The sequence below is a fragment of the Apus apus genome, chromosome 1 (genome assembly GCF_020740795.1).
Source record: "Apus apus isolate bApuApu2 chromosome 1, bApuApu2.pri.cur, whole genome shotgun sequence".
In the NCBI taxonomy this organism is placed as follows: Eukaryota; Metazoa; Chordata; class Aves; order Apodiformes; family Apodidae; genus Apus; species Apus apus.
The window spans coordinates 65685468-65710603 of NC_067282.1; the positions used below are offsets into that span (position 1 = coordinate 65685468).

Here is a 25136-nt window from a genome sequence, read left to right on the forward strand (position 1 = left end):
TGGGTAGTTGACATGTATCTTCGGCTTTTCCTTGCCTTCTGCCTCCCCTTTACATTGGTAACTGTCAGGTAAAAAAAACCTTTGCACACAGAAAATAAGTGTGTCTTGCTGCATCTCTTGGCCATCCATACTGGCACTCAAGCTGTTAAAGCTACAGACTTTCAGTGCAAGTTAATTTAAGAGAACTGCTATGGATTTTCCTGCTAGATAAATGCCAGGTTGTGTGGTTGCACTGCTTCCTAGAGAGCCCAGCATAGGTAAATTGTTCTAGGCAATCCTGCTTTGGCAGGTGAGTTGGACTAGATGATCTCTAAAGGTTCCTTCCAACTCTGACAATTTCATGATTCTAACCAAGCATTCTTGGATTTTGGCTGAGTGCTTACAGCCATGAGTAAAATAACTGTCAGCAAGCATTTTGCCATGCCCTGAAAATTATTGCTGGGGCATTTTCTTTGCAAGCCATCTTCTGAGTTGTTTCAGATAAGGGGAAAAACAATGTTGAGAATTTTGTGGTGGGTCATCCTCTTGGGTTCTATCCTACTTCAGACCTGACTGTTGAAGGGTTTCTGTGTTGGTCATGGGTCCATGTCAGAAGCAGCAAAGAACAGTCTGTCTGCAAAGGGGAGGTGCTGTGAACTCTCTCTAGAAAGCTGTGCTAAAATTTTATTGAAGGTGCCTGATGCCATTGTATGTGCTTTACTTCTCTACCACTGCTTTCTAAGGACTTGTGCTCCATTTGCACTGAAGTTGTATTGTTCAAAGAAAACTGCCAGAGAGTGTCCACATTTGTCTAGATATATGTGATTTACATATATTAAACACACTTTCATGGTCTCTGATTTCATATACTATTTCTAGGAGATGCTATTAAAAGATAAGGTCAATTATCTTGTTCTGATATGGGATAAAAAAAGAGGTTGACTGAATCTTCCTTCCTCACAGGGTCTTGGGAACACTCCAGTTTCCAGTAGTAAAGAAGTCTTTGATGTTGTACCAGCTATTAAAAAAAAAACAACACAAAACCAAACACCAACAACCAACCAAAACAAAACCCACAAAAAAACATGCCATGGTAGACAGCTGTCATGATTCCTGGGACAGCAAATGGTTCAGTCATTCTAATAATTTATCAGAAGAATAGCTCCTAAAGGAAAACGACTTCTAAGTGAAGAATGAGAGGTAGTCTTATTGAAAGTACATGCTACAAAAAATAGTAAATGCTTTCTGCTTAGAGGATTTGTGCTGAGAAATAGAACTTTCCCATCCCTCTGTAAAAGCGCCTCTTGGAATCAGTGTGTGTTTCCAAAACCTCTTTGTTCTGTTTTACAGAGACAGAAAAATGTGTAGAAGTATGAGTCAGGGTTACCTAGAGACTGTTGCAGTAGTTTGAGTGTTACTTTTAAACTTAAAATATTTTTCAGGCTTCTGTCCCTCAGCTCCCCCTTTTTTACTGAGGTTGTAGTGATTGAAAAATAGTAGTAAATACTTCACATATGACACCACTGGAAACATGTTAAGTACTTCAGAGCACAAGCTCATATTACTCCTAATTTGTAAAGAGCTTGTGGTTGAAAGCTGGGATCCTGTAGTTGGATCTCTAGAAGTTTTGTGCACTTGCAGAGAGTCTGCTGAAGGCACAGGCTTTGCAGAGCTGCAAGACTAGGGCCATGGTGGATGGAAGGCTTATCTGTCATGGACAGAGGAGGAGGCATCATGCTGTGCAGTAGACAGCCTTTGGGTGTGTCTTTTAAGTAGTTAACATGGCTCATTTAACTTACATTTATGTACCACTTCAGATAGGGTGAGTATTCCCTACCCTTTGTATATAACCCAGATGTAGTTTCCTATAAATAACTGAACTACTTCAGCAGTCCTAGAGAACAAACTATATCTGCATATCAGAAAGTCTGAAGATTTGTAAAGTCTCTTCAAACAGCATATTCTCTTTTGCTTTTGCTGTGATTAAGTATATTGGGATGTCTTTTGCTCTTGGAAGGAAACATTTCTAGAACTGACTTGTGCTTCCTAATCTTAAAGTTAGTTGGATACTATATCACTCCTTTTCTGTTTTACAAATGTATTAAGTGATCTACTCTATTAGAGGACAGAAGCAATGAGGTGTTAACTGAGAAAAAAGAAGGTCCTTTTTGCAGCTTGCAGAGTCAGAAATTCTGGCTGAAATAAACTTTAACTGGAAAAAGAGATGGTTGACCTGAAGAGTAACTGGTACAAATGCATGTTGCGTATTGATCATGGCAAACAGGTTATCACTGGTAAAGTAATGTAGAATCATAGAATCATCAAGGTTGGAAAAGACCTTCAAGATCATCAAGCCCAGCTCTGTAACCATTAACCTCTAAACCACCTTACGAAACACTACATCTACCAATTTTTTTAACACCTCCAGAGATGGTTCCTCCACCACCTCCCTTGGCAGCCTGTTCCAATGCCTCATCACTTTTTCTGTGAGGAATTTTTTCCTTGTAGCCAATCTGAACCTCCCCTGGTGTAACATGACCCCATTTCCTCTTGTCTTATCATTGCTGGTCACCAGGGAGAAGAGGCCAACACCCACCTCACTACAGCCTCCTTTTTGGTAGTTGTAGAGAGCAATGAGATCTCCCCTCAGCCTCCTCTTCTCTAGATACTGAAGTCACACTAACAGGCCTGTAATTTCTCAGATTGTCCTTCCATCCCTTCTTATATATGGGGGTAACATTGGCCGATTTCCAGTCTGCTGGTACCTCACCAATCAGCCAGGACTGCTGCAAAATGATAGAAAGTGGCTTGGTAAGCACCCCTGCCAGCTCTTTCAGCACACTTGTGTGCATCCCGTCTGGCCCCATAGATTTGTGCACATCTATGTGGTGTAGCAAGTCACTGACCGTCTCCTCCTGGATTGTGGAAGGATTGTTCTTCTCCTGGTCCCTGTCCCCTAGCTTAGGAGTGGAATTCCCTCAACATAACTGGTCCTGTTACTAAAGACTGCGGTGAAGAAGTGATTAAGCACCTCAGCCTTTTCCTCATCATCTGTCACGGTGTTTCCTCCTGCATCTAATAGGGGGAGTCTCCTTGTTCTTTCTTTTGTTGTTAATGTATAGAAGCTTTTCTTGTTGTGTGTAACCATGGAGGCCAGATTAATTTCTAGCAGGGCCTTGAACCTTCTAATTCCCTCCCTTCATGGCCTCACAGCATTTTTGTAGTCATTGTGAGTGGCCAGTCCCTTCCTTCAAAGGCTGTAGATTCTCTTTCTCCCTGAGCACCAGCCAAAGCTCCCTGTTCAGACAGGCTGGTCTTCTATGCTGACATCTCAGGCCCACTTAGCTGATCCGGCCTGGCTGGGAAGCACAACATGTCTGTGGAGTCTCCTTGTAAACACAGGTTATGTGCAACTGGCAAAGCTCTCTGTTTCTATGGGTGGTTGAGACTTTTCCTTCAGTGATTTGAAGTTAGGCAGGGAGTTGACCTTGGTGTTTTGTTTTTGTTTTGAAGCTTGCTTGTCATGTTTCTTTACTTCAGTCCTTAGGCACCTTGCTTTGGGATAGTCTCTGTACCTACTGCTTGGGAGTATTACTTCAGTTCTGAGGCTTTGGTAGGAAACCTTACCTGAACCCGGAACTAAATGCTGGGATTGAAAAGAAGTCACATTTGTGTACTTAATGGCTTTATTATACTGGTGCCAAGCAGCCATGGATGGACTTGGGGTATGTCACCTGAAGCAGTGCCCAAATGTCCAAAGGGTAAAGCAGGAACTAAAAAAAAAAAAGAGGGAGGAGGTGTTGATTCATGCTGTTTTATCTGGGAAGAGCAGCATGCGTCTAGCAAAGTGTTGAAAGATGGGTTTTGATAGAAAGGAACAATGATCTAACATACTACACTTTGGTCTATGCTGGGACATTCTTGAATTGAGGACTTTTATTGCACTGTGCAGTTCATCACTTAATGGTTTTGAAAGGGAAGGTTGTAATTGGTTTTGCAGTTGTGGAAATGCAGACTAAACCATAGGTTAATGTAATTGATTTGGCATGACTCTGCCTCAGGAGGCTAGAGGTATGACACAGAAACAGGGACACAAAGTTGGCTGTGCCTTCTTTGTAGCAGCTCTTCCAGAGAGCATGTAACTTCCCTTGCTGTGTTTCTTCTGAATAATGGTGGGAGTAGTGATTAGTAGTGCTTAGTGGTGATGACAGTCCGGCTTTTATAGTGTGGAGCTTCCTAGCTGAGAGCTTACTAAGCCTGAAATAAAACTGCTGTCCAGCACACAGAAAAAAAACTGTGTGAAGTCTGGACTTTTGAACAGCAAAATACAGAGGCCCAGCAAGAAGATAGTTTAGTCTTAAAATAGTATGCTCTTAAGCATAATCCCCCTCATCTGTAGCCAGTGTGTTTTCTTTCAGTTAGAGTGATAACATGAGGGAGTTGCTTGATGTCTCCCTGTCCCCCCGGACTAGAGAGCACCTTAGGTAAGCATGCTGCAAGGCAAAGAAGCCAGTTGTTGGATATCCTGTAACTTTGGGTGGGAAGGCAAGGAGAGAGAGCATTGCCACTTCAATTCTGCTAGTGAAGTGGTGGGTGCAATTTGCGTTCCTCAGTTTAAATAGGTCTTTGCTTTTTCATTTTGGTTTGCTGTGTGCCTAGGTTGCATGTAGAGTTGAAATCGCAGTCAGGCACGGACCAGCGCTGTAGCTGCGTAGTGTAAATGAGCCATATGTAACTTTGAGAGGCTGAGGCAACTGGGATTGTTCAGTTTGAAGAGGAGGAGGCTGAGGGGAGACCTCATTGATCTCTACAGCTACCTGAAAGGAGCTTGTAGGGATGTGGGAGTGGCATCTTTTCTCAAGTGAATAATGACAGGATGAGAGGAAATAGCCTGAAGCTGTGCCAGGGGAGGTTTAGACTGGATATTAGAATTTATTTACGAAAAGAGTGGTTGGACACTGGAACAGGCTGCCCAGGGAGGTGGAGGAGTCACTGTCCCTGGAAGTATTTGAAAGAAATAGAGATGTGGTGATTAGGGATATGATTTAAGCACTGAGCAGGTAGATGAGGTTATGGCTGGTGGATTTAGGTTGTGGTTGGATGTGATGATCTTCAAGGTCTTTTCCAACCAGGATGGTTCTGTGATTCATATTGGGGCTCTCTGGTGGTGTCTGAATTGGTTTCACCTTTGAGGTGATGTGAGAAAAAGTTTTGGCTTGGGGTGGCTTTTTGAAATTTGTAATGAGCAGTGGGAGTGTGGATGAGGAAGGATGCCTCGTGGTACAGGCTTCAGAGAAGGATGTTGCCCCACTCTCACTGCAGCCCATTTCAAGAGCTCCTAAACTCGCATGCTGCTGCATCTGTTGGCTTTGGTCATCCAGTGGAAACGGATTATATTTGTCTGCAGAGAACTGTTTGCAGCTGCCTGCTTGTAACCACAGTGGGAGGTTGCTTTCTTGCAAGAGTGGTCTTACAGGGGAGGAGGCTGCTTTCCTTGTACCCTCTCTGGGCTAAAAGCTCTTGCATGCTTCCTCTGGAGTCTTTGATTACTTCGCCTCCTGAAGTCTGCCAGTAATGTAAATGCAGGGAGGAGAAGCCATGGCATTCAGAAAATAATATAAAAAAATAAATCCACTTATTTACCCAATTAAGGCAGACATGTGAGAAAACATGACTTCACTGATGGTAATGTGTGCCGTTATCTTCATTGTCCCTCTTAATCAGTTTGGGAAGCTGACCTTAGTTTTCATCTTTGCTGTGGAATGAAGTTTTATTTTAATGCCCTGAATGACTTTACAGCTTCTGTTAATTATTTTATCAAATGTGCTCCTTCCTCTGAACCTCCCTCCCTTCCCTCTCACCCCCACACCCTGACCCCAACCAACCAACCACTGTGCATCCATTTTTTGTGTGCAGATTTGTCATGCTTGCATGAAGTCTTGAGGAGAAAAGCAAGCTTGCTATTCAGCCAAGTACTAAATCTTCCTAATTTATCACTGAAATGAAAATAAATGTTTTGTATACTTTTTTTAAACTTATGAAAAAACCTTCAATACTGAATTGTTCAACACTGAATGCACAACATAGCAGAGCAAGCCAGTTTTCTTCTTCCTTCCAGGGACAGAAGTTTCTTTAAAATGTGGGAAAAATTTCACCTGAAGTCCTGCACAGTCTGACTCTTACTAGCAAAACTGAGAAGTGCTTTTGGGATGACACTGTTTCAGTTCATGCATACAGGAAATATGCTTAGGATTGAAGCAGATTTGGATAAAGCATGCTTTTCTAGGAAGAAACATCAGATAAGGAGGATTAGGGATTTCTAGCAGCTTTAAACTCATTCTTTCTGAGCTGAGTTCCTGGAAGAAATCTCAGCAGTGGTTTATTGCAGTAAAACTTCTGTCGTCATCTGTGGTCAGAATTCTCTAAATTGCTCTAATTGCCTTCCTTGTACAAGGAGGTTTTGGGGAGTCCTGTTCTCTTGTCAGACTCCCAGTCTCAAACAGCATAGTTCTTGTTTTGTGTTTTGTTTTGTTTGTTTTAAAAAAAAACAATCAACTTGAATGCTTGAGCATATCTAGAAGAGTAATTTTGGGTTTTAGCTTCTGCGTAAGTAAAAGCGCAATCTAATAGGCAACTGCAGATGAGTACAAAGGTGGTGTGAACGGAAAGCTAAGGATTTTGGACAATCCAAGCTGACAAGCACAGTCAGGGCAGGCAATACTTGGTGGTCCCAAGGAGGGTCCAGGAGGTGGTGAGCTGCCAAGCCCTTTGGCTCTGGGCACTGCTTGGGCTGGGTTTTGTGTGGTGCCATGGGATTCTGGCTGGGAGGGAGGGAAACTTGTGCGTGGGAAGGCTCCCAGGACCTGCGGCTCCAAGAAAGTTTGTGTCCCGGCTGCCCGGAGCCGCGCATCCTGGGAGCCTCAGCAATGGATCCCTGATGCTGACAAGGACATAAATTTTGCTGTGCAGCTGCATGCTCCCAGAAGAGTTTGATTCAGGAAATGCCATCTGCTGGTATTGTGGAAACAGTAAAATTTTCTACACTTTTCTTTTTCTATTTGGCTTGAAATAATAAGTCATTTCATAAAATTAAATCTTTTTTCTTTAATCTCCAGAAGAATTAATGAGTGCATTATTTTAAATCAAACTATCAGCTATTGTGTGACTTTTTGTTTTTTTTTTCCAAATAAACTCTACAGTTATTGTAGTACACCAGCATCTGGCACCACTCACAAACTCTGTATGTCCTTGAGCCCTCTCCGTCCACCTTCTGTGACTAATTTTTTTCCTCATGGCACATGCAGTGGCATGGAACAACTTGGTACCACAGTGCTTACAGAAAGCCTGTAGTTATTCAGGCTGTAGCTGGATATTGGCTTTTTTTTCCCACTTCCACACATTCCCTAAGTTGGAGTCAGCCAGCTGATGCCACAGTTCAGCTGGCAGAGAATATGAGGGTTCAGCACATCTGTCCTTTCCCTGGGACCATCTGTGGACCCTCCTGGGATGGTTCTGCTGGCAGCAGGAGGCTGGGGACTAGGGAACATGTGGGTTGGGTGTGGAGCAAGCAAGCTTTTGGGCTGTTCTTCTGTGTGTCCAAGTGGGGTGAGCTTAAGTGAGGCAGCTGGGCCTCCCTCCAGCGGCAGCATCTTGTCTAGCTGCTTCATCTCCCCATAGAAAACTTGTTATACTGTAGTCTTTTAAACATTGCTCTCCTTAGCAAAGCTGGGTTTCTTTACTCCATCTTTTCTCACAGTTAACTTAAACATTCATTGCCAGTTACTCATTAAGATGAACCACACCTTATGCTTTCTGGTGGACAGAAGCTACAAGCCCTGAATACATGTAGGTGGTTTGCCTTTGGGTTGTGGTGTGTTTTTGTTGTTTTTTTGTTTTTTTTTTTTCAGTAGCTTGTTATTTTCCCTTAATGTGTGAGCACCTTTGGACTGTGCTACAGGAGGACTTTGCCATACTGTTGTGCTCTGTGGTGTGGCTTTTTTTGCTTAAAACTTCTGCAGTGGAGACATGATCCCGAAAAAGAGCTGATGAAGCTGCCCTCTCTCTGAGTCTGCTGAATGCACAAACCATGGTGACTTGCATACTGAGAAGTGTGAGGAAGCATCAGTGTGTCTGAAATGGGCACTAGTGAACAGTAGCAGGAAGCTGTCTCCCCTGCCCCCTGATCTCACCCTGCGTCCTTTCCCCCATCGTGCCAAAAAAGTACCCCACCCAGCGCTCTGCCTTCCTGCTGAGGCACCAGCCTTTGGTGACTGCATCTGCTGCCCCTGGTATACCTGCACAAATGCGCTACATCAAACATGATGATGGCAGTAGTAAGTGTGCATTCATTTTTAATACAAACAGAAGACAGACTGCTTAAATTATAGCAAAATTAAATTATTTTATATTTGAGCATCTACCAAAAGGAAGAAAAATGCTTCCTTCCAAAGAGCTCAGATTGTTTTAAGTTTCATTTAATTTGCAGTCCTTTTTAAGAGTTATCAGCTAAAGGTGTGGTTCACTACATCAGTCTGCATGTGTACTACTTAAAAACCCCCCAAACTAAGCGATAAATACCAACATAATTTAAAAAATCCACAGTGTGAACTAGCTTTTGCAGAGCTCCTTAATTTTAGGTGTAGTCTTTTAGCCTTCGGTGTCTGGGACTGGTGGGGCAGCATCATCCCTGGTATGTCATACAGCAATTAGCACAGCTGGCATCAGTCCAGACTATAGCCAAAAAAGGCAGCAGTCATTGCTGTTTCTCTCTTTCTCATTCCTTGCCCTGACGCTTGCATTTGCGTGACTGTACAGTGAACCAGCTGAGGGAAAACTGATCCTCTTAAACCTTTTTGTTTATTTGTTTCTATTGAATTAGTTTTCAGTCAATTGATTCCTTGCTCTGGTTCTCTGTGCAACCACGCAAACCTGGTTTGCTGCACGAGCACTAGCATCAACTCGAGGGAGGGGAGGAGGTGGAAGGGAGACTTGATCAGGATCATCCCTCATGGTAGGTGTATGCCTTAATGAGTGGTAACACCTGCAGCAGTTGTGTGCTTCTTCACACACTTGTGTGTGTGCCCAGGCTGCATGTGGGCAACATGCTCTTACTGAGGATTTGTTTAGGATGCTCATATTGAAGTGAGATGCAGGCTGGAGAGAGCCTACCACAGCATCCTTCTGGCCAAGCTGGGGAGGTAGAGGTGGGATGGGTGGAGAACTGGCAGGACCATCAGGAGCATGGGGTGGTGATTAATGGCTAGAGCGCTTCTGGGTGCATGGGTACTGGTGGTGTTACTCAGATCTTGGTAATGGGCCTGACACAGTGCAACACCTTACTGAAAAACGTCTGTGAGCAGGCACAGCACACTGCACAACACAGCATGACTGCAAGTTGTTTGTGACACCACACTGGGGGAGGAAGAAACAGTTGTAGGGCAGGGCTGCCATTCAGGCCAATAACCTGAGGCATGGGATGACCAACCTTGCCTACTTCAGCAAATGTCAGTGTGCTGGGAACAGAATAACCTTGTGCAACAGGATGAGCTGGGCTAGCAGCAGCACTGCAGAAAAAACCTGGAGGTCCTGATGGACTGGCTGAACGTCGATCACCCAAAGTTTTTCTGTGTTCTGTGAAATGTTTTGCTGGAGGAATATCTCCAACTTAAAATGCATTATGGAAACCTTAGGAGAGGACAGAATAATAATGATTGAGTTGCTCATAATTGTCACAAACTGAACAGTTCGTGGATGTGTGGGTAGTAAGGCAATGTGTGTGATTGTGAGGTGTTTGCCTGCCCTAAGGAGGCCAAGGTACACTGGTGACAAGTAGATATGAAATGTGAAGACTTCATTCAGTTTTCTTCATGAGTCATTTGTGGAAAGTGTTTTAGCTGAAGTCCTCCATGGGTATTTTCTGCATATGCTATTTTCTTTCAAGCAAAGGCACGCTGCGGTGAGGGGTTTTTGTTTTCTTGAGTGTCCTGTGAACAAGGTGAGGGTAAGAGCTGGGGACATCCTGTATGTCAATATAAAGCCTGTCCTGCTAGATAAAATGCAGAGCTTACTTCCAGACTGAGAGGAATATATTTTAAGAAGGAAGAAAATTGCCTTTGTACCATTACAGAGGAATCTAAATGTAACTGTTGCGCAGTAGTGCTTTTTAGGTTACTGTGCTGGAAATTACGTTACTGTGTCTAACATGTACTAGTACTTATTTTAACGTAGCTCTTTGTAACCTTTTTTTGTTTTCCAGCCTCTTGCAAGTGTTCACTCATAGCGCAGCGAGCAGAGCTCTGTACGTCAATGAAAAACTACCAGCAAGCTCTCCACGATGCAGATGTCCTCTGCCGAAACAAGCCCCACTGGCCTGCGGTACGATGTTTGCATGTTGTGAAGACCAAAATGAAAGCTGCTTGTTCGGGAGACTTCTCCCTAGCGGGGACGGTGCTGCTGAAGGCATTGTTGGAGTAACGCAGTGGCATTAACAGGGCTGGGAGTGTCTACTGAAGGCTAGTTTCTTCCTAGGACAAGTCTTGGAAGGTCCTTAGCATAACTCCAGCCAGTGGGAGTTCAGTGGTGGGCAGGGGGTGATGTGGCTTTGTTTGTGTTGGTGCCTGTCAGTATGTTAGGGTGAGTGCTATAGCATGGCTTCAGAATCTGCATGGTTGTGTGTCCAGAAGGTGTGTCTCAGGCAGGTGGCTTTGCTGACCTGCTGGCCAGAATGTCTTTCTGAGGAGTATCCCAGACTGTATTTCAGTATTTCCTTCCCCTTTAGAACTAAGAGTTCATATCTCTGATTCCTGCCTGTGTCATGGTGATTCATAGAGGGGTTGGGATTTATTTTTTTGTAATGACAGGAGGTGTTTCAAGGAACACTGTCTGTGAGTAGTCTGAACCAAGCATCAGAAATGACGTTATGAGAAATAAATGGAAGCAGCACATGGTGCCCACAGTTACCGCTAGCTGCCTGAAGGCAGACTGGGTGTTTGATGGCTTGCCCCACCTGGGATTGCCCCTCCAGTAAGTCTTTTGCCCATCAGTAGCAAAACTGCAGCGCAAGTTTGAGCAGATGAAGCCCTGGAGAGAGAGTAGAATGAGAAATTGTGGAAGGATTTTAGGCAGACCTTAGATTCCCTTCAAAGAGTAAGGAGATGTATGAACCCCTTGGCTGCCTGCTTCAGCATGGGGGGCTGCAGCTAACTCTGTTTCCAGCAAGGGCAGGCATGGACTGAGCACAGAGATGCTGTCTCCGATATCTGTTTTCTGACAAGTTAGATACTTGTCTCTGAAGGCTATCTGTCTTATCACCAATTAAAACATCTCTTATTTGAAGGCAATTCCCCCTGCCTCCAGTTTGCCTTTCTATCTAGAATAGTTTCTTACCAAGTCAGGAATCCATCTCAGGGGGCATTGGCTGGGTTTCTTAGCAGAGGGAGAAAGATGAATTACATTCAAATGTTTTCTTGAAATGTTTTCTCTGTTTGCCTTGAATCCATGGAAAGGTGGTGTGTATCAGTTGTAGGTGGGTAAAGATTTCATTAATCACCTCTCAGAAGAATGCTAATGGAAAATGAAATTGTTACTATGGCATAATAAGCAGTGTCACAGAGGCATTTTGCATGTGCTTTGCCATGTGTGTGAGAACTTCCACATAAGCTGTGCTGATCCAGAATCCATGTTCTCCAGGAATTCTGGGCATCTGCTTTGTTTTGTATCTTGTGGCATCTCATCCAGTGGCAGTGATTAGTTCAAACATAAGCTGTGTTAAAAAGAAATTAAAAAATAGACCATAAAATTAAACACATTCGGGGATTAGCTTGTAGGTGGCAAGCACTTACCTACCAGCTGTTTGACTAGTAGACAAGTTGTCGTTTCAGTTGCTGTGAAAAGCAGGTCCTTGGACTTTCTGAGGCAGGGAAGAGTTTTCAGTTTTACTTTTACAGGGTTAATAGAAACAGATGTCCTTCTGCCTGGATCCTGCCTGTTGCACAAGGTCCTACATGGACCTTACCCTTCATCCAGTGCTTGTCAAGGTCATTTGAAAATATGAAAGGGAATGTGGTAGCATTAGTCTTTAAAGTGGAGGTGCCTCTAGTCCCTGGGCCTATTTTCTGGTGTTAGGTGTTTAGGTATTTTGCCTGTAGACAGCCCAGTTCAGTCCTCCCTTGCAGCTTGGATAAAGAGGTTGTTCTGGTGACCTCAAAGGACAAGGCCAAACAGCCTTGTATCCTCCCCAGTGTAATGGAGTCATCTTGACAGTGATGTCAGGACCTCTCTAAAAATGTTTTACAGAGGCTGTACAAGTGTCAAGATAAGAAGGTCAAGGTCAGGCCTCACAGTACCTCTCTTCCTACTGCATTCGGGGAAAGACAAATGTATGTCACCTTTAGAGACTGGTGTCTACTGAGACTTCTTGTTCAGGTCACCAAATGACATACATGAATTAACATGCCCTTTACTGGCATTTGGTATAAGCCTCCTTCTTCCTGGCAGTAGAAAGGTCATAACATGCTTCAGCTTGAAGGGCTGTGTTCAGAGAGTGAGGGAGATACCTGCTCAGGAAGATTATGTGATAATGGATCTTCTGGCATTTCTATGAAAAATAGAAAAGTTTATCTCCTCTAACTAGTCTCATGGACTAGTGAAAATGTACTTTCAGTGCAGCCTAGAGATACATGGATCAGAGGTGGACATGCAGAGCACAGTTCTATTAGATGAGCGAGACAGATGTTTAAATGCACACTTTCTTTTCATCATTAAGGAAGTTATTTCCATAGCCAGCTTTGAACTGCAAATTCAGATAAATTCAGAGGTGAGGCATTCATCACTTGCTACTAATAACAAGTAAAGCAGGATTTGTCTGCAAGCTGACTTCTGTACCTATTGGCTGTGGATGTGGGAGAGGTAGGATGGGCTAAATGGTTTCAGGTTAAGCATTGGTAAGTTGTCCTAAATTCATAATTTTGCTGGTCTTCTCTAGCCTAGTAAAATAGGTGAGAAATAACCTCTATCCTGGCAAGACACTCAGCAGAAGTGAGTGTCCTGAAGCTAACATCTTTTGCTCCCTCATCTGCCACCTCAAGCCTGCCCCATGCCACTTCCTTTTCCATATAACTTCATGATGGTTAAGGTTGTCCTGGTATGTGAAACTGTTTTCTAAGCTGTCAAGTCCCATGAGATATGTAGTAGTCTCAGACCCTGGGGAGGCAAATAGTCCTAATTCTGCATCAGGCTTCCCTGAGGAAAGGAGCATTGGCTTTGGCCAAGTGTAATGCAACAGTGGGTTTCTGGGGGATATTCCTTCAGCAAAAGGGACTGAGTTTCCTTCAGTCATATGGATTAAATAGGTTGTTATCCAAAAAGCATCTTACTTTTTGCCTGCAAAATGGCATGAACTTCCAAGTTTGTTTGCTGGTGTCTTGCTGCCACTTCAGAAGTTATCTCTAGATTTGTACATTTTCTTTATGTGAACAGGGCCATTATGTGAAAGCAAAAGCTCTTTCTGGATTGGAAAGGACTGAGGAAGCATTGAAGGAGTTTCTCTATTGTGTTGCCTTAAATCCTGAATGGAGCTCAATGAAGAAAGAAGCCCAAAAGGTAGAAAATTTGCTAGCCCCTTCTTGGCCATCATGCTGCTCTTACTCCTGCAACCAAGTAAAATTACTGTTATTTTAGGTGACGGTAAACAACCAAAAGCTAATTTGATTTGGTAGATTCTCCAGTAAACCTTATTAATTATATGCTGTGCAAGATGCCTCTTGAGTTTGGTTGATGCCTCAACCAAAGGGATTGTAAATGCACAATGTACAATTGTATATTTACAAGTGCAGCGGATCCCACTGCAAATCTGTAGGTCTGGCTGCTGCTGTTTGTAGATTACAGTATGTCAGCTGGGTTTGAGTACACTTGGTTTTCATAGGCTCAAGGCCCCTAATTTTAGTGCCCATTGGAAAACCACTTTTAAGTAGCAGAGGGTTGAGAAGGGGAGCTGCATGCTGCCCTGTCCTGCAAAAATCCTGCAGTCTCCTTAGCGGTTTATGTAACTTCCCATAATGGAGACACTTACTGCTAACCAACCACTGCCACATTCTTCCTGATGGTCCACAAAGGCAGATTTTTCCACAAAGGCAGAAGTGGAGATTCAGCAAGGTGCTTGGTTGAGAGTGGTGGGAGGGGAAAAGGATATACACTGCTTTTAGCTAGGGGTGAAATCTGCTTGAGGGTAGAGAAGGTGGATGCAGAGCATGAAGGGAGATGAAACACATCTCTGTTAACTGGATTGGATAGGAGACCGTCTTCTGAAGACTTCTGGAGATAGTGGTCTGAGGGTCAGAGTGGAGAGAGGTGGGGCAGGCGAAGGATGCAACAGCTCTGGGCGTTCCCAGGGAGCAGAGGCCTTTGGGGAGGGAGGTGGACACCAGAAGAGCACCTTAGGATGTGGTTGTGCTTGTGATGGTGATTGCTGTTCAGGTTTCCTATGGGCATTGGGGAATGCAGGATGTCCTGGTTGTTAGCAAGTTTCTTGGCACCCAGAAGCTGTGAAGTTTGTGTATCTGCATTTGTATAAACATAAGTATCTGTTTCATAATTACTATTCTTTTTCCTTTTTTCCCCCCCCTCTAATTGCCTAGATAATGTGCGAGATGTTTTTCCCAGCCTTTGAAAATGTGCATGATAGTCTAACAGCACCTTTCTCTAGTCGAACATCCCATACAAGATTGAAACCTGCATTTCTGAATAGCATAAACACACAGTCAACTGCAGAAGATAGCTCTGTTGCTGGGTCCTCAAAGGTAAAGTAAAAAGCATTCAACATAAAAATAACACCAGGATCTGTCTGATCTGTGTGACATTGTCTTTGTCTTTGTCTGCACTCATGTAGGCATATGCTTTCATGGTAAGCCTGTTTTCTCCATTGCTTTTGGATCTCTTGTTGGGATGTACTTCCTCAGAAAAATAAGAGAATTAAGTTTTTTCTTCAGAAAATAATGTGGTGCCTTCATGTGGGGGTCAATTGTATTTGTGGGCGGTTTTTTCCATTCAGGATTATAGTATGACAGGAGCATAACTTCTAGACATGGGAGCTGCAGGGAGAGAAGTGGCCTTATTTCATGTAACTGGAGAGTGGCCTTCTTTGATATGGACCTTTCTCTTGTGCTAAGCTCATTGGTCTATTACTGTTGTATACACCTAACAGGAAAAAAAAAGCAAACAACAAACAAAGCAAAGTTGTCTCATGCTGTATATAACTGTTCTTAACTTTTTTAGGATACTGTGTTCAGGTTAACAAAAACCCCGTCCCAAGAATCTGATGTATTTAGAAGCACTGATTCTTCCGTTTCCCATCATGTTCTGGATCTCTATTTTGAAGATAACAAGAAGTCTTTGGGAGCTATTCTCTCCAGTTTACCTGGGGCTGGCTTAAAAAGAAAGCTGTCCAGTGATATGAGGGATTTACAAAGCTTGGATGTCCCCAATAAGATTCCTAAAAAAGGTTTGTGTTGTGGCTTAGAAAGGAGATTTCTTTTGCAAATACTTAAAAATATTAAAATACTTTTTTCCTCCTCCCTTTTTATTGGTGTCCATGAAACCTTCCCTACAGGGATTCAAATAATATTATGTTGTCTGATGTGTCTGTTTCTGCTCTAACAGATTGTTTACCTTATTTCAGAGTGGTTTCAGTTCATTCAATGAATGCTATTTTTTTTCTTTCTCAAATGGGCCATTTCCAATGTGTAATCCACAAACAGTGTAGTCTTGTGTTGCTGGTGCCATTTCCATTTTCTGGATTTCAGAGCTCTAGCTGGACTTCATTGTCTTTCTATATGAAGGAATGATGCAGTAAGCCTGGAAACTAAGTAATCTTTAACTGGCATCAGAAACAGTCACATGCAACTTTACATGAAATTTTCCAAGCAAACAAAGAAGCCTTTTGAAGGGTAATAAGCCACCCTGGTTTTCTGTCTCTTGATAGCTGTGCTAATAATTGGTATGCTTCTCAAGCTTCTAACAAAGACTCCAAAGTGGTTTTAGTACCCTGGGATAAAAGCACTGAAAGCAATATATTGCACTGAATAGAAAAATAATTAGTTAAAAGGGCCTTTTATGATGGTGCTTTATTAGTGTGCATTTTTTCCCTTAAAGGAAAAAAAACCAACAAACAAAACAACAAACCTGAGACCTCCTTGACGAATCTGACTTTGGCCTTGAAGTAATAAGTCTTCAAGTGCTGTTGTCTTTCTGCCACCTCTGCAGATGATCAGTGCATGGCCAGTTTCTGATCATGTTGCTGTGCAGGGAAAAACCCTGTGCTTGTCTGTGACTGCAGACTCAGTAAATAGATTGTGAAATCTGACCTGCCTGTATCTTCACAGCGAAGGCCAGAGAGCGTGTTTTACCTGTAACCCTTAATTTCTGGTCTGTGCTAGATCCCAATGCTATGTTGCTATTTGCCAAATGAATGCAGTTAAGCTTTTGCTATTACTAAATGCTAACATGTGAGAGATGCAGATTAAAGATAACACTTTTTCTTAGTAGGCCACACACCACCAGTGCCCTCTCCTGTGTCCCGTCTGTGTTCGAGATAAACCAGATGCTGAGCATAAGTTGTCCTTTAACAAAACGTTTTAGTGTTTTAATAGAAAAGGCTGAGACTTTGTTTTTAACAGTCAAGAATTAATTAGGTAAATAGAAAGGATGTGGAGGCAGCATTCATGGCTGTCTTGCAACTCTCACGAGCAAGAGATGCAGATTGTAAAAGAAGTCACAGAATCTGCTTGTGTTAATGTCATAACAAGCTCGAACTGATAGCTCTTGGGTTTAAATGCTGCTGCTGTGAAGTTTGAAGCCTATACCCTTTAAGCATGATAACTGCGGGGCTATGTACCAGTTCCCAAAAACTAGGCAGAATTTTAAATTAGCTGTTTTGTCTCCCTGTTTGCAGAGTGCTGAGCTAGTGAAATCAGCATTAGCTAATGCAACCCCAGTAGTTCTTAAACTTTAAGCTGTCTGAAACATGGAATTTCCACAGCAAACTCGTCCAGAAGAGAATAAGATTTTTTTAATACTTGTAAGAAAAAATTACCCCTGCTGAGACATCTATAATAAACACTGATGAAATAGTTTGACTGTGTGTAAACAAATTAAATTCTGGACTTAATGTACTTTAAAACATCTGGCCTGGCTGATGTGGGAGTGGAGTGGTGATGGTGGTGGGAAAAGCAATAGCAGAGTATTTAAAAAAACTAGACTTTTAAAAAAAACAACACAAAACTAACCATTTTTGGAAAAGCAAAGCATGAGTATTCAACTCCAAAGTGTGTTCTCTGGCCATAGATATAATCCTCTGCCCTCTAAAAGACTTTTCTGCCAGAAAGTCTAAAACTTGAAAGGAAAACATGTTTATTTGGAACGAAACTTCAAAAGAGTAAAGAGAGAAATTAGGATCTTTATGGAAAAACAACCTAAACAGCATCTGAAACTGCAGTATTACTTAAATATTTACTGTAATCACCATCTTGACTATTCTTAGATGCAGATGTTATACCTGAAAACACAGTCCTCACTTCAGGAGAGGTACCAACAACTCTGGTGGATGCATCGGACTTCGAGTGTTCCCTCTGCATGAGGTATGACAGCACTGGCCTGGTTTTAAGATCATAAAGCCTTTCTAGCTTCTGAAAAACAGTTTTCATGGTGTCATAAGGGAAAACTTCCAGAAAATGTCTGAACAACTACTCTGTTCCTTTCTGCATGGTTTTGTTCATTGTTTGCCACTACTAAAAATGAAAACCTTTTTAATATCCTTAGATAAAGCTGTCATCTGTGATTTATGCAAAACTAGGAAAGAAAGAACTGGCTGGATCTAGTTGCTCCTTTCCGCAGTTTAGAATCTGCATTATTTATGTTGGAAGCTTAGCTTTTCTGTTCCATGTTTTCATGTTCAGGTTGTTCTATGAACCTGTTACCACTCCCTGTGGACACACCTTTTGCCTCAAATGCCTTGAGCGTTGCCTTGACCATAATCCGCATTGCCCACTCTGCAAAGAGAAGCTGTCAGAAGTAAGTGTGTCCTTGCCCTAATTAACAAAAAAATACAAAGCTGTGTTCTTCTGAAAGCACATATATGGGGTTTTCTGTGCTCTACTGGCAGACCAGAAAAACAATAATAGTACCCATAGCATCAGGCTGTGCACAGACCTCATTTGCTCCAGAATATATTTTGTCATTCCTTGGAAAACAAGTGAGTCTTTTGCTTAAAGGAATAAAGGCTTTCATTGTCACATCAGGCTTGTGCCTGGGGAGTCCCAACTATAACCCTGTTCTTCACACCTCTTTTGCCTGTATCTCTACCTGTAGTGAACGAGGAATGGTCACTCCTCTGTCAGTACTTCTGCTCGAGCAGACATAACATGTCTCATACATGGACTATTTTCTGGGGAGCAGTAACCTGGCAGCTCTAGAGGAAAATAGTGCATGTATCTTCTGCAAAAGCTAGGAGGAGCTGCCTTTTGTTGGTGGTAGTAAAACTTCTGCCAAAAAAAGGGAATGGGTTATGGTTAAATGGGTACTGGAGTGAACCTCATATCATAGAGTGGAAGTTTTTATTTCTGAAGGCTGGAAAGGAGGAGGGATCAGTGCAGTCTTAAATTAATGTGCTCTTTGGTCTTAGGGAAGGGGATGGGCTGGGAGGAAGAGATACTACTTGACTTCTCATTATCAGACTTAGGATTTAACTCTTCCTTGCAGTTCCTGGCAAGCAGAACTTACAAGAAGACTGTCCTTACAGAAGAACTGATAGTCCGTTACTTGCCAGAGGAATTATCTGAAAGGAAGAAAGTTTATGAGGAAGAAATGAAGGAATTGTCAAAGTAGGTTCTCATCTTACTACTGACAGCTGCTATAAAAATATATTTTAAATCTAAAGTACTGAAGAAGCTTAATTTGCTTATGAAAATGTTTAGAATGAATGAATTTCTAATTTAACCTGCAAGATGCTTTGTATTTTCAATATTTGTTCAGATAAATGAGAAACGATATGCTTGTGTGGTAGTGAGGCACAACAGTATTCTTAAAATAAAGATAATTGCTTTCTTCTCTGAAACAATGTAATTGCTTTAAAAGTTATAATTGGGGTTTTCTCAGAGTAGAATTTCAATTACAAGTGGGTCAGGAAAAGTTCAAGGATTCAGTGTAGTCAGTGACTTGTGGATCTTGCTCTACAACTCAACAAAAAAGAAAAAACAAAATTAAGCCTAAAAAATAGTATGAGGTTTGTTTGGTTTCTTCAAAATTAAAAGGCTTTATTGTGTTCCCTACTGCTTTGCTTTGATGTGGTTAGTTCTTGGATACTATTTTACTGTCAAGTTGTCACAAAAATCTTGCTAATTGTATTTAAGTATTGATACACATAACATTAGGGAGATTGGCTATTATTGACTGACTTTTCCTCTATGAAAGTAGATTAGAGGGTTTGTTTTTTAATGTACTAAGAGTGAGAATCCTGAGATATGTTTGTCTTGTAAAAATGACAAACTTTGACCAGATACATGTTTACAAAGAATGAGTATAAAGAAACCACTGGGCTCACTGTCATATTAAGGTTTTATGCTGAGTATAGCAGTATCCAGAAATAAAGCTGAACTTTTTTTTTTCTTTAAAAAATTATCTTGCAGTTTGAATAAAGATGTTCCCATCTTCGTATGTACCATGGCCTTCCCTACCATCCCTTGCCCACTCCATGTCTTTGAACCTCGTTATCGTCTGATGATAAGAAGGTGCATGGAAACTGGTACCAAGCAGTTTGGCATGTGCTTAGCTGATGAATTAAAAGGGTAAGGAGAATGTCCTGTTGTTGCAGAGGCTGTTGTGATGCTACTGGAGTACAGTATACTTGTTTTTCCAAACCACTGTGGTTCTTTCCAGTCCTGTATGAACCAATACTGAAGTGTCTGGCTTTTTAGTTTTGTAAGTTAAACATTCCTTTTGACACAGAGATGTAATTCTTGTTGCTCCCTGGTTGGATGGATAGCAAGAATACAACTCATCCTGCTACTACAGGCTCTAAAAATAGCACCTAATCATCTGTGGTTGGAAAGCTTTCTAGCCTGTTTGTTCTAGCAAAAGCTGACTATCTGGATGAAGTTGTTCCTCTGCTCAGTTTTAAAAAAAATTAAACGAGAAAAAGAGAAATACATTCCAGACTGCATAGGTGGTATCATTTGAATGAGGCAAATTATACCTTTGGCCGAAAAGCCTGTTCTGCTGCTGAACATTAAATTTTGATGGTTGGCTTTACTGCTGTGTTGCAAAGTCTGAACTATCTGCAGTAAGTGGGTTACATTACCTTTCTATATGATCTTACCTTTAATTGATTTTTGTGGCATGTTTTGAGCTCCCTATGCAGTGACTAAGTACTAATAATTAGATGAAAACCTTCAGGTTTTTAAATCCTTTATAGGTAATAGATTTTTGGGTGAAGGGGATAAGAAGATGCTCATGGAAAAAAAATGAGGTGGCCTTAAGAGAGGTCTACCTTGAGAGATGTAATAGATAGTTGCTGAGTTCAGAAGATAAATTGGTGTGATGCAGACTGTCAAATGGATGACTAACATGGGAATTCTTAATATCACATTAGATAACCATCCTCAGTAGCAGCATTTCTGTAGGTCATCATTACTGGAGCTGAGAGGACGGCAGTTATCCTAGTGCTTGGCAGCCTTTCCCTGTCCAGTTCAGGGTCTTTTTTTCTCCCAGACTGGATAGTAAGGTGGCAGTAAGAATAAAGGAGATGCTACAGCTTCCAGTAGGCTCTGGCCTACTGTAAGAGTGAGGAAAAAATGACCCCAGGACATCAATGATAACTCCCCTTATGTCTGTAATGGCTTGTGGAAGAGCCAAATGTATTTGGAGTGAGGTCTAATAAAGAGGGCTAAGGGGTTACAATCCCAAAATCACAGTAATTGATTTATTAGGTAGTGTCATAAAGGGTATTTTAAAATGCAGCCAATACGGATAGATTTTTATGTCCTGTTTTTTAGAGTTACTGAAATAATTAAACATTTAAAGTGTGGTAACTTTTGCTTAAGTCAAGCAGTGTAGCTCAGGAGGCCTTCATCTGTAGACACCTGTCAGGCTGTTGTAGCTTCTTACCCAAATAAAGACATTCTTTTGTTTCTTCGAAATTGCAAAATCAACTGGGAATAGAAAAAGTAGGGAAACTTGTTTTGCCTCATCTACATGGATATGGAAGACTGGGTTGCATACCTCCTTTGAAAAACACAGTGACAAGACATGTTCAGTTCATTACCTTCCTCTGTTTTACTTATCCATTTTCAATTAAAGCTGGGAGAAAGTTTGTAAACTTTCAAAGTATAAGGATACTTTATACTAATTTCCAGGTGCTTTCTTGTCTCTCTTTTGATTAAAGACTTGATTAAAGTAAATTTCTATGCAAAAGTAACTTCTCAAAAAATTGCAAAATTCTTTAATTTCTAAACTTGGCATGAATGTCCCTAAAATCCTTAATTTTAAAAAAAATGTTAAATAGCTATTTAAGGAGTGTTTAGTCCAATATTGTTAAAATAAACTTGCAATACAAATTATAGAGCATCAGGGCTTAGTTGTATGCAGCTGTACTCCTCTTGCTGTTCCTCAGTTTGTTTTGTACAATAGCTGGGAGATGACTTGTTCACAGCAGTCAGCTTATTTTCCCCTCCCAAGCCCATAATCTATGGTAGAGTAGAAACAGGAGTCATTTCCCCTCAGTGTTGTTGTTTCTTCATCACTCCAATGTTAAGAAGTGACCAAGCCCTGGTAAAACAAGCATTTACCTGATGAAACATTTATCAGACCCCACAGGGATTTGATACCTTGAGATGAGACTAGACACAGTGCCTTCTGCTTAGCTGGAGGCTGAGGTACAGATCTGGAAGTGCTAGAAGATCAATGTACTGTGGTGGAGAGTCATTGTGCAGTCAGCCTCTTTAGTGAACTCAGTACTGCACAAATGTAGTTTAAGTAAGCCTAATTTAAAGTAAGAATTCATTGCGTGCCTGTTTTGAGGACATGATTAAACCCTGTGCCTACTTTCAATATAGCAGATACAAATGTTATTTTGCAAAGAGTGTATTTTGGAGTGTGTTTTTGTTTTTTAATTTAAAAGATGAAAGTGCAAGAAAAATCTTGCTTATATATAAGCTTTTTATTTCTAAACATGTAATCCTCTGCTTGCACCTCAGAGCAGGGGGATAGCTTTCCCAGCCCTGCTTTTGTTTCTGAGTTTCTGGACTTCCTTATGTTATCTTTACCCATCTTGTTTTCTTTGCAAATGAGGTGAATTTGCCACCAGCATGAAACATACTCCGTTTAGTTTCCCATCCCTTCCCTACTCTTCCCCTTTACCCCCTCCAGCCCCTCAGTATTTACACTCTGAAAATGCTGCTGCCCTGGACCTCTGAGGGAAAGCAGAAGGGGTGGTGGTTGGGTGACTTATGTGAATAAGCAGAAATGTATTATCGCCAAAGCAAGATCCTCTTTCAAATAAAGTGGTGAATTAGGCCCAGTATTTGTCCTGATGTGTATAAACACTTATTGATGACTTCCACTTTTATACCCTTCTGTCATTTCAGATTTGCAGATCATGGCTGTATATTAGAGATCAGGGACGTAAAGTTTTTTCCTGATGGGCGCTCAGTTGTTGATACAGTTGGTGTCCGTCGTTTTAGGGTCTTAAGCCATGGCCAGCGAGATGGATATAACACAGCAAACATCGAGTATCTTGAAGATAAAAAGGTGATCTATGGTGCAAAGTTATTAATACCCATTTATTGCTGGATTCACTTAAATAGCCTTTCCTTGTTGCATTTCAAGCTAGCTGTGCATTACTTTTAAACCAGTATCATTATAAATACTAAGCTCTATTTTGAAAATCCTGCAACAAACTTTTCTTCCTTCCCTTGCTTCCTTTCTGCCCTTTAATTATCTCTGCTTGAAGTGTTGCACTCCCTTCATGGATCTCAAAGTAGCTTCTGAGACTCAGGTGCTGCGGTCTGTCATAATGTGTAGATGAGGTCAGGGTAATGTTTTAAAACTGGTATGGACTTTAAACCCTTCTAAGAACTCATGTCCCTGTTACTAGAAAGCTGACCAATCTTTTCTTTCACTGAATGCAAAATAGCTATTCTAGTCTTGGCAGACTTCGTATGACCTCCCAGCCCTGGTTTACAGAACAGATCCTCAAACCAATGTGGGAGTCCACTCTTGCAATGAGATCTTAGTGACGTGTAGTTACTGTGCTTGTACAAGCAGAGAAATGAAAGGAGGGGAGTAGTTTTTAGAAATGAATCCTCTTGTATAACCTGCATCGAGTGAGGTATTAGCCATAGGGTGGATTTTTGGCCATCCTTAATTACGACTTCCTGGATCATCTTCACAGCATGTCTATAAACCCCTGGTCCCTCTTAAAACTTGAGTTTAGTAGTAATCTCATGCCAGTTGATGAAGTCCAGTTTGGTCATACAGCTCTTCACACACTCATAGTTGAAGTGCAAGTCTGTGAAGTCTTAATAGGGCTTTTCTAACCTGTGCAGGATGATGCAGTTGTTCTCCAGGGCAGGAAAGGCCAATTGCATGGAGATGCCTCCCCCTGCATAAGTTTGGAGTGGGTAGTTTGCTCTGAGTGAGGGTTCTGCTGTGTCTAAATCCACAGTGAAGGGTGGTGGAACACAGGTGTCCAGCCATTGTTTGTAGATGATGCCACAGAACCCACCTCTTCTTAATTAGAGTGAGATTTACCCTTTCTCACTTGAGGCTGATGTCTGTGTTCAGCACCCTATGTTCATGTTATATCTGATGGTGAGAAATCTTAGTCCAAAGCTGCCTATCTTATCTGCTCTAAGATAGCTGCTTTAAGATCAGTTGCCCTCTAGAGCTGTTTCTCCTTGACTGTGAAGGGCATGCAGGGCAGCTAGCTTGGATGTGCGCCTGACTAGCACAGGTGAATCACACCATTGATGTGCATAGATTACAGTAAAGATAAAAAAACAAACAACCCCAGACCAAAAACTCAAACAAACCAGATCCCAATTTGTACTGGTTTTTGCTTGCGCTTTTTTTTCTTTTCCTTAATGGTTAATAGGCCTGTGCAACTAATGCACTCAGCCTCAGCGAGGGTCTTTTTTTACGCCTGGTATTGGGAAAGCATCCACTTACCCTGCTTCCTGCCTCCTCAGGTGTCTGCCCTCCTCCTCCTCCTTGGCTGTCCTACCATGGCCTTGAATAACACTTCTACAAAATCCTGCAGATCCCTAAGTGCTGTAGGAGCCCTGTCTCTGTGCTTGGTGGCAGTAGTGTTTCTTTTGTTTTGCCAGGTGATAGATGAATATTCAGAGGCCCTTTTGTGACAGGGAGTCAAAGTGGGTTTGAGATTATTAATATGATGTCCTGGCATTAGAAAGCAGATTCTTCTGTTGTGCCAGGATATTAAAAAGGCAGTAATTGCTCCAAGAAATGTCACTTCAGAACGCCTAGGGTAGGGTAAAAAGACTCCAGCATCACAGGTTTGAAATCTGAGACTTGGGTACAGGTTGCTTAGATAAAGACAGTTGAAGAACTGTAGTCACTGCATTATTTTGCTTCGCTTGCTTCTGGGGAAGCATATGGACTCCATGATATCAAACCTCTTCTGTTCTATCTCCCTTCTTTTAATGATCAGGTTGAAGGACCGGAATATGAAGAACTTGTCCGCCTTCATGACTCAGTTTATGATCAAGCCGTTGCCTGGTTTACATCTCTTAAAGACAATATGAAAATGCAAATTCTTAATCATTTTGGGTCCATGCCAGGAAAAGAGCCAGAACCACAGGTAATAAAACCTTCCTCCTTATGCATCCTTATTCTATACTTAATTTTTACATAAGACTTTTCTGACAGGTTTTTGCTGTGGTTTTGTACATTCTAAACTCTTCTTATTTATCCAATTTTGGTCTATTAGTGTGAAGCATGGAAAACAATCAGTGGAAAACAGTATATCAATGTAAGTTGATAACTGAAAAGATGAGTCTTAATGGTGCATATAGACAAGGAGGGCACCTGAAATTAAGTGTTTAGTTGCTGCTTAAGCTGTTTTGTGGTGACTTTCTTAGCAACTAGAAGGT

The 25136-nt window shown here is 41.7% G+C and overlaps 1 protein-coding gene across 4 annotated transcripts in view; it reads left to right on the forward strand.

The window, feature by feature from the left end:
- The window catches only part of LONRF2 (LON peptidase N-terminal domain and ring finger 2), a 35601-nt gene that overhangs the window by 6475 nt on the left and 3990 nt on the right, over nucleotides 1-25136 (forward strand). The window contains exons 2-12 of one of the 4 annotated variants that reach the window (XM_051626529.1): nucleotides 10235-10353; nucleotides 13456-13578; nucleotides 14613-14774; nucleotides 15250-15475; nucleotides 17513-17609; nucleotides 17928-18042; nucleotides 18730-18851; nucleotides 19656-19814; nucleotides 22611-22773; nucleotides 24695-24844; nucleotides 24974-25015. In XM_051626529.1, the coding sequence (XP_051482489.1) occupies nucleotides 10235-10353; nucleotides 13456-13578; nucleotides 14613-14774; nucleotides 15250-15475; nucleotides 17513-17609; nucleotides 17928-18042; nucleotides 18730-18851; nucleotides 19656-19814; nucleotides 22611-22773; nucleotides 24695-24844; nucleotides 24974-25015 (1478 nt within the window). Of the gene's footprint in view, nucleotides 1-10234; nucleotides 10354-13455; nucleotides 13579-14612; nucleotides 14775-15249; nucleotides 15476-17512; nucleotides 17610-17927; nucleotides 18043-18729; nucleotides 18852-19655; nucleotides 19815-22610; nucleotides 22774-24694; nucleotides 24845-24973; nucleotides 25016-25136 lie in introns of those variants that run through there. The other 3 variants (XR_007890204.1, XM_051626536.1, XR_007890203.1) reach the window with 3 other exon arrangements.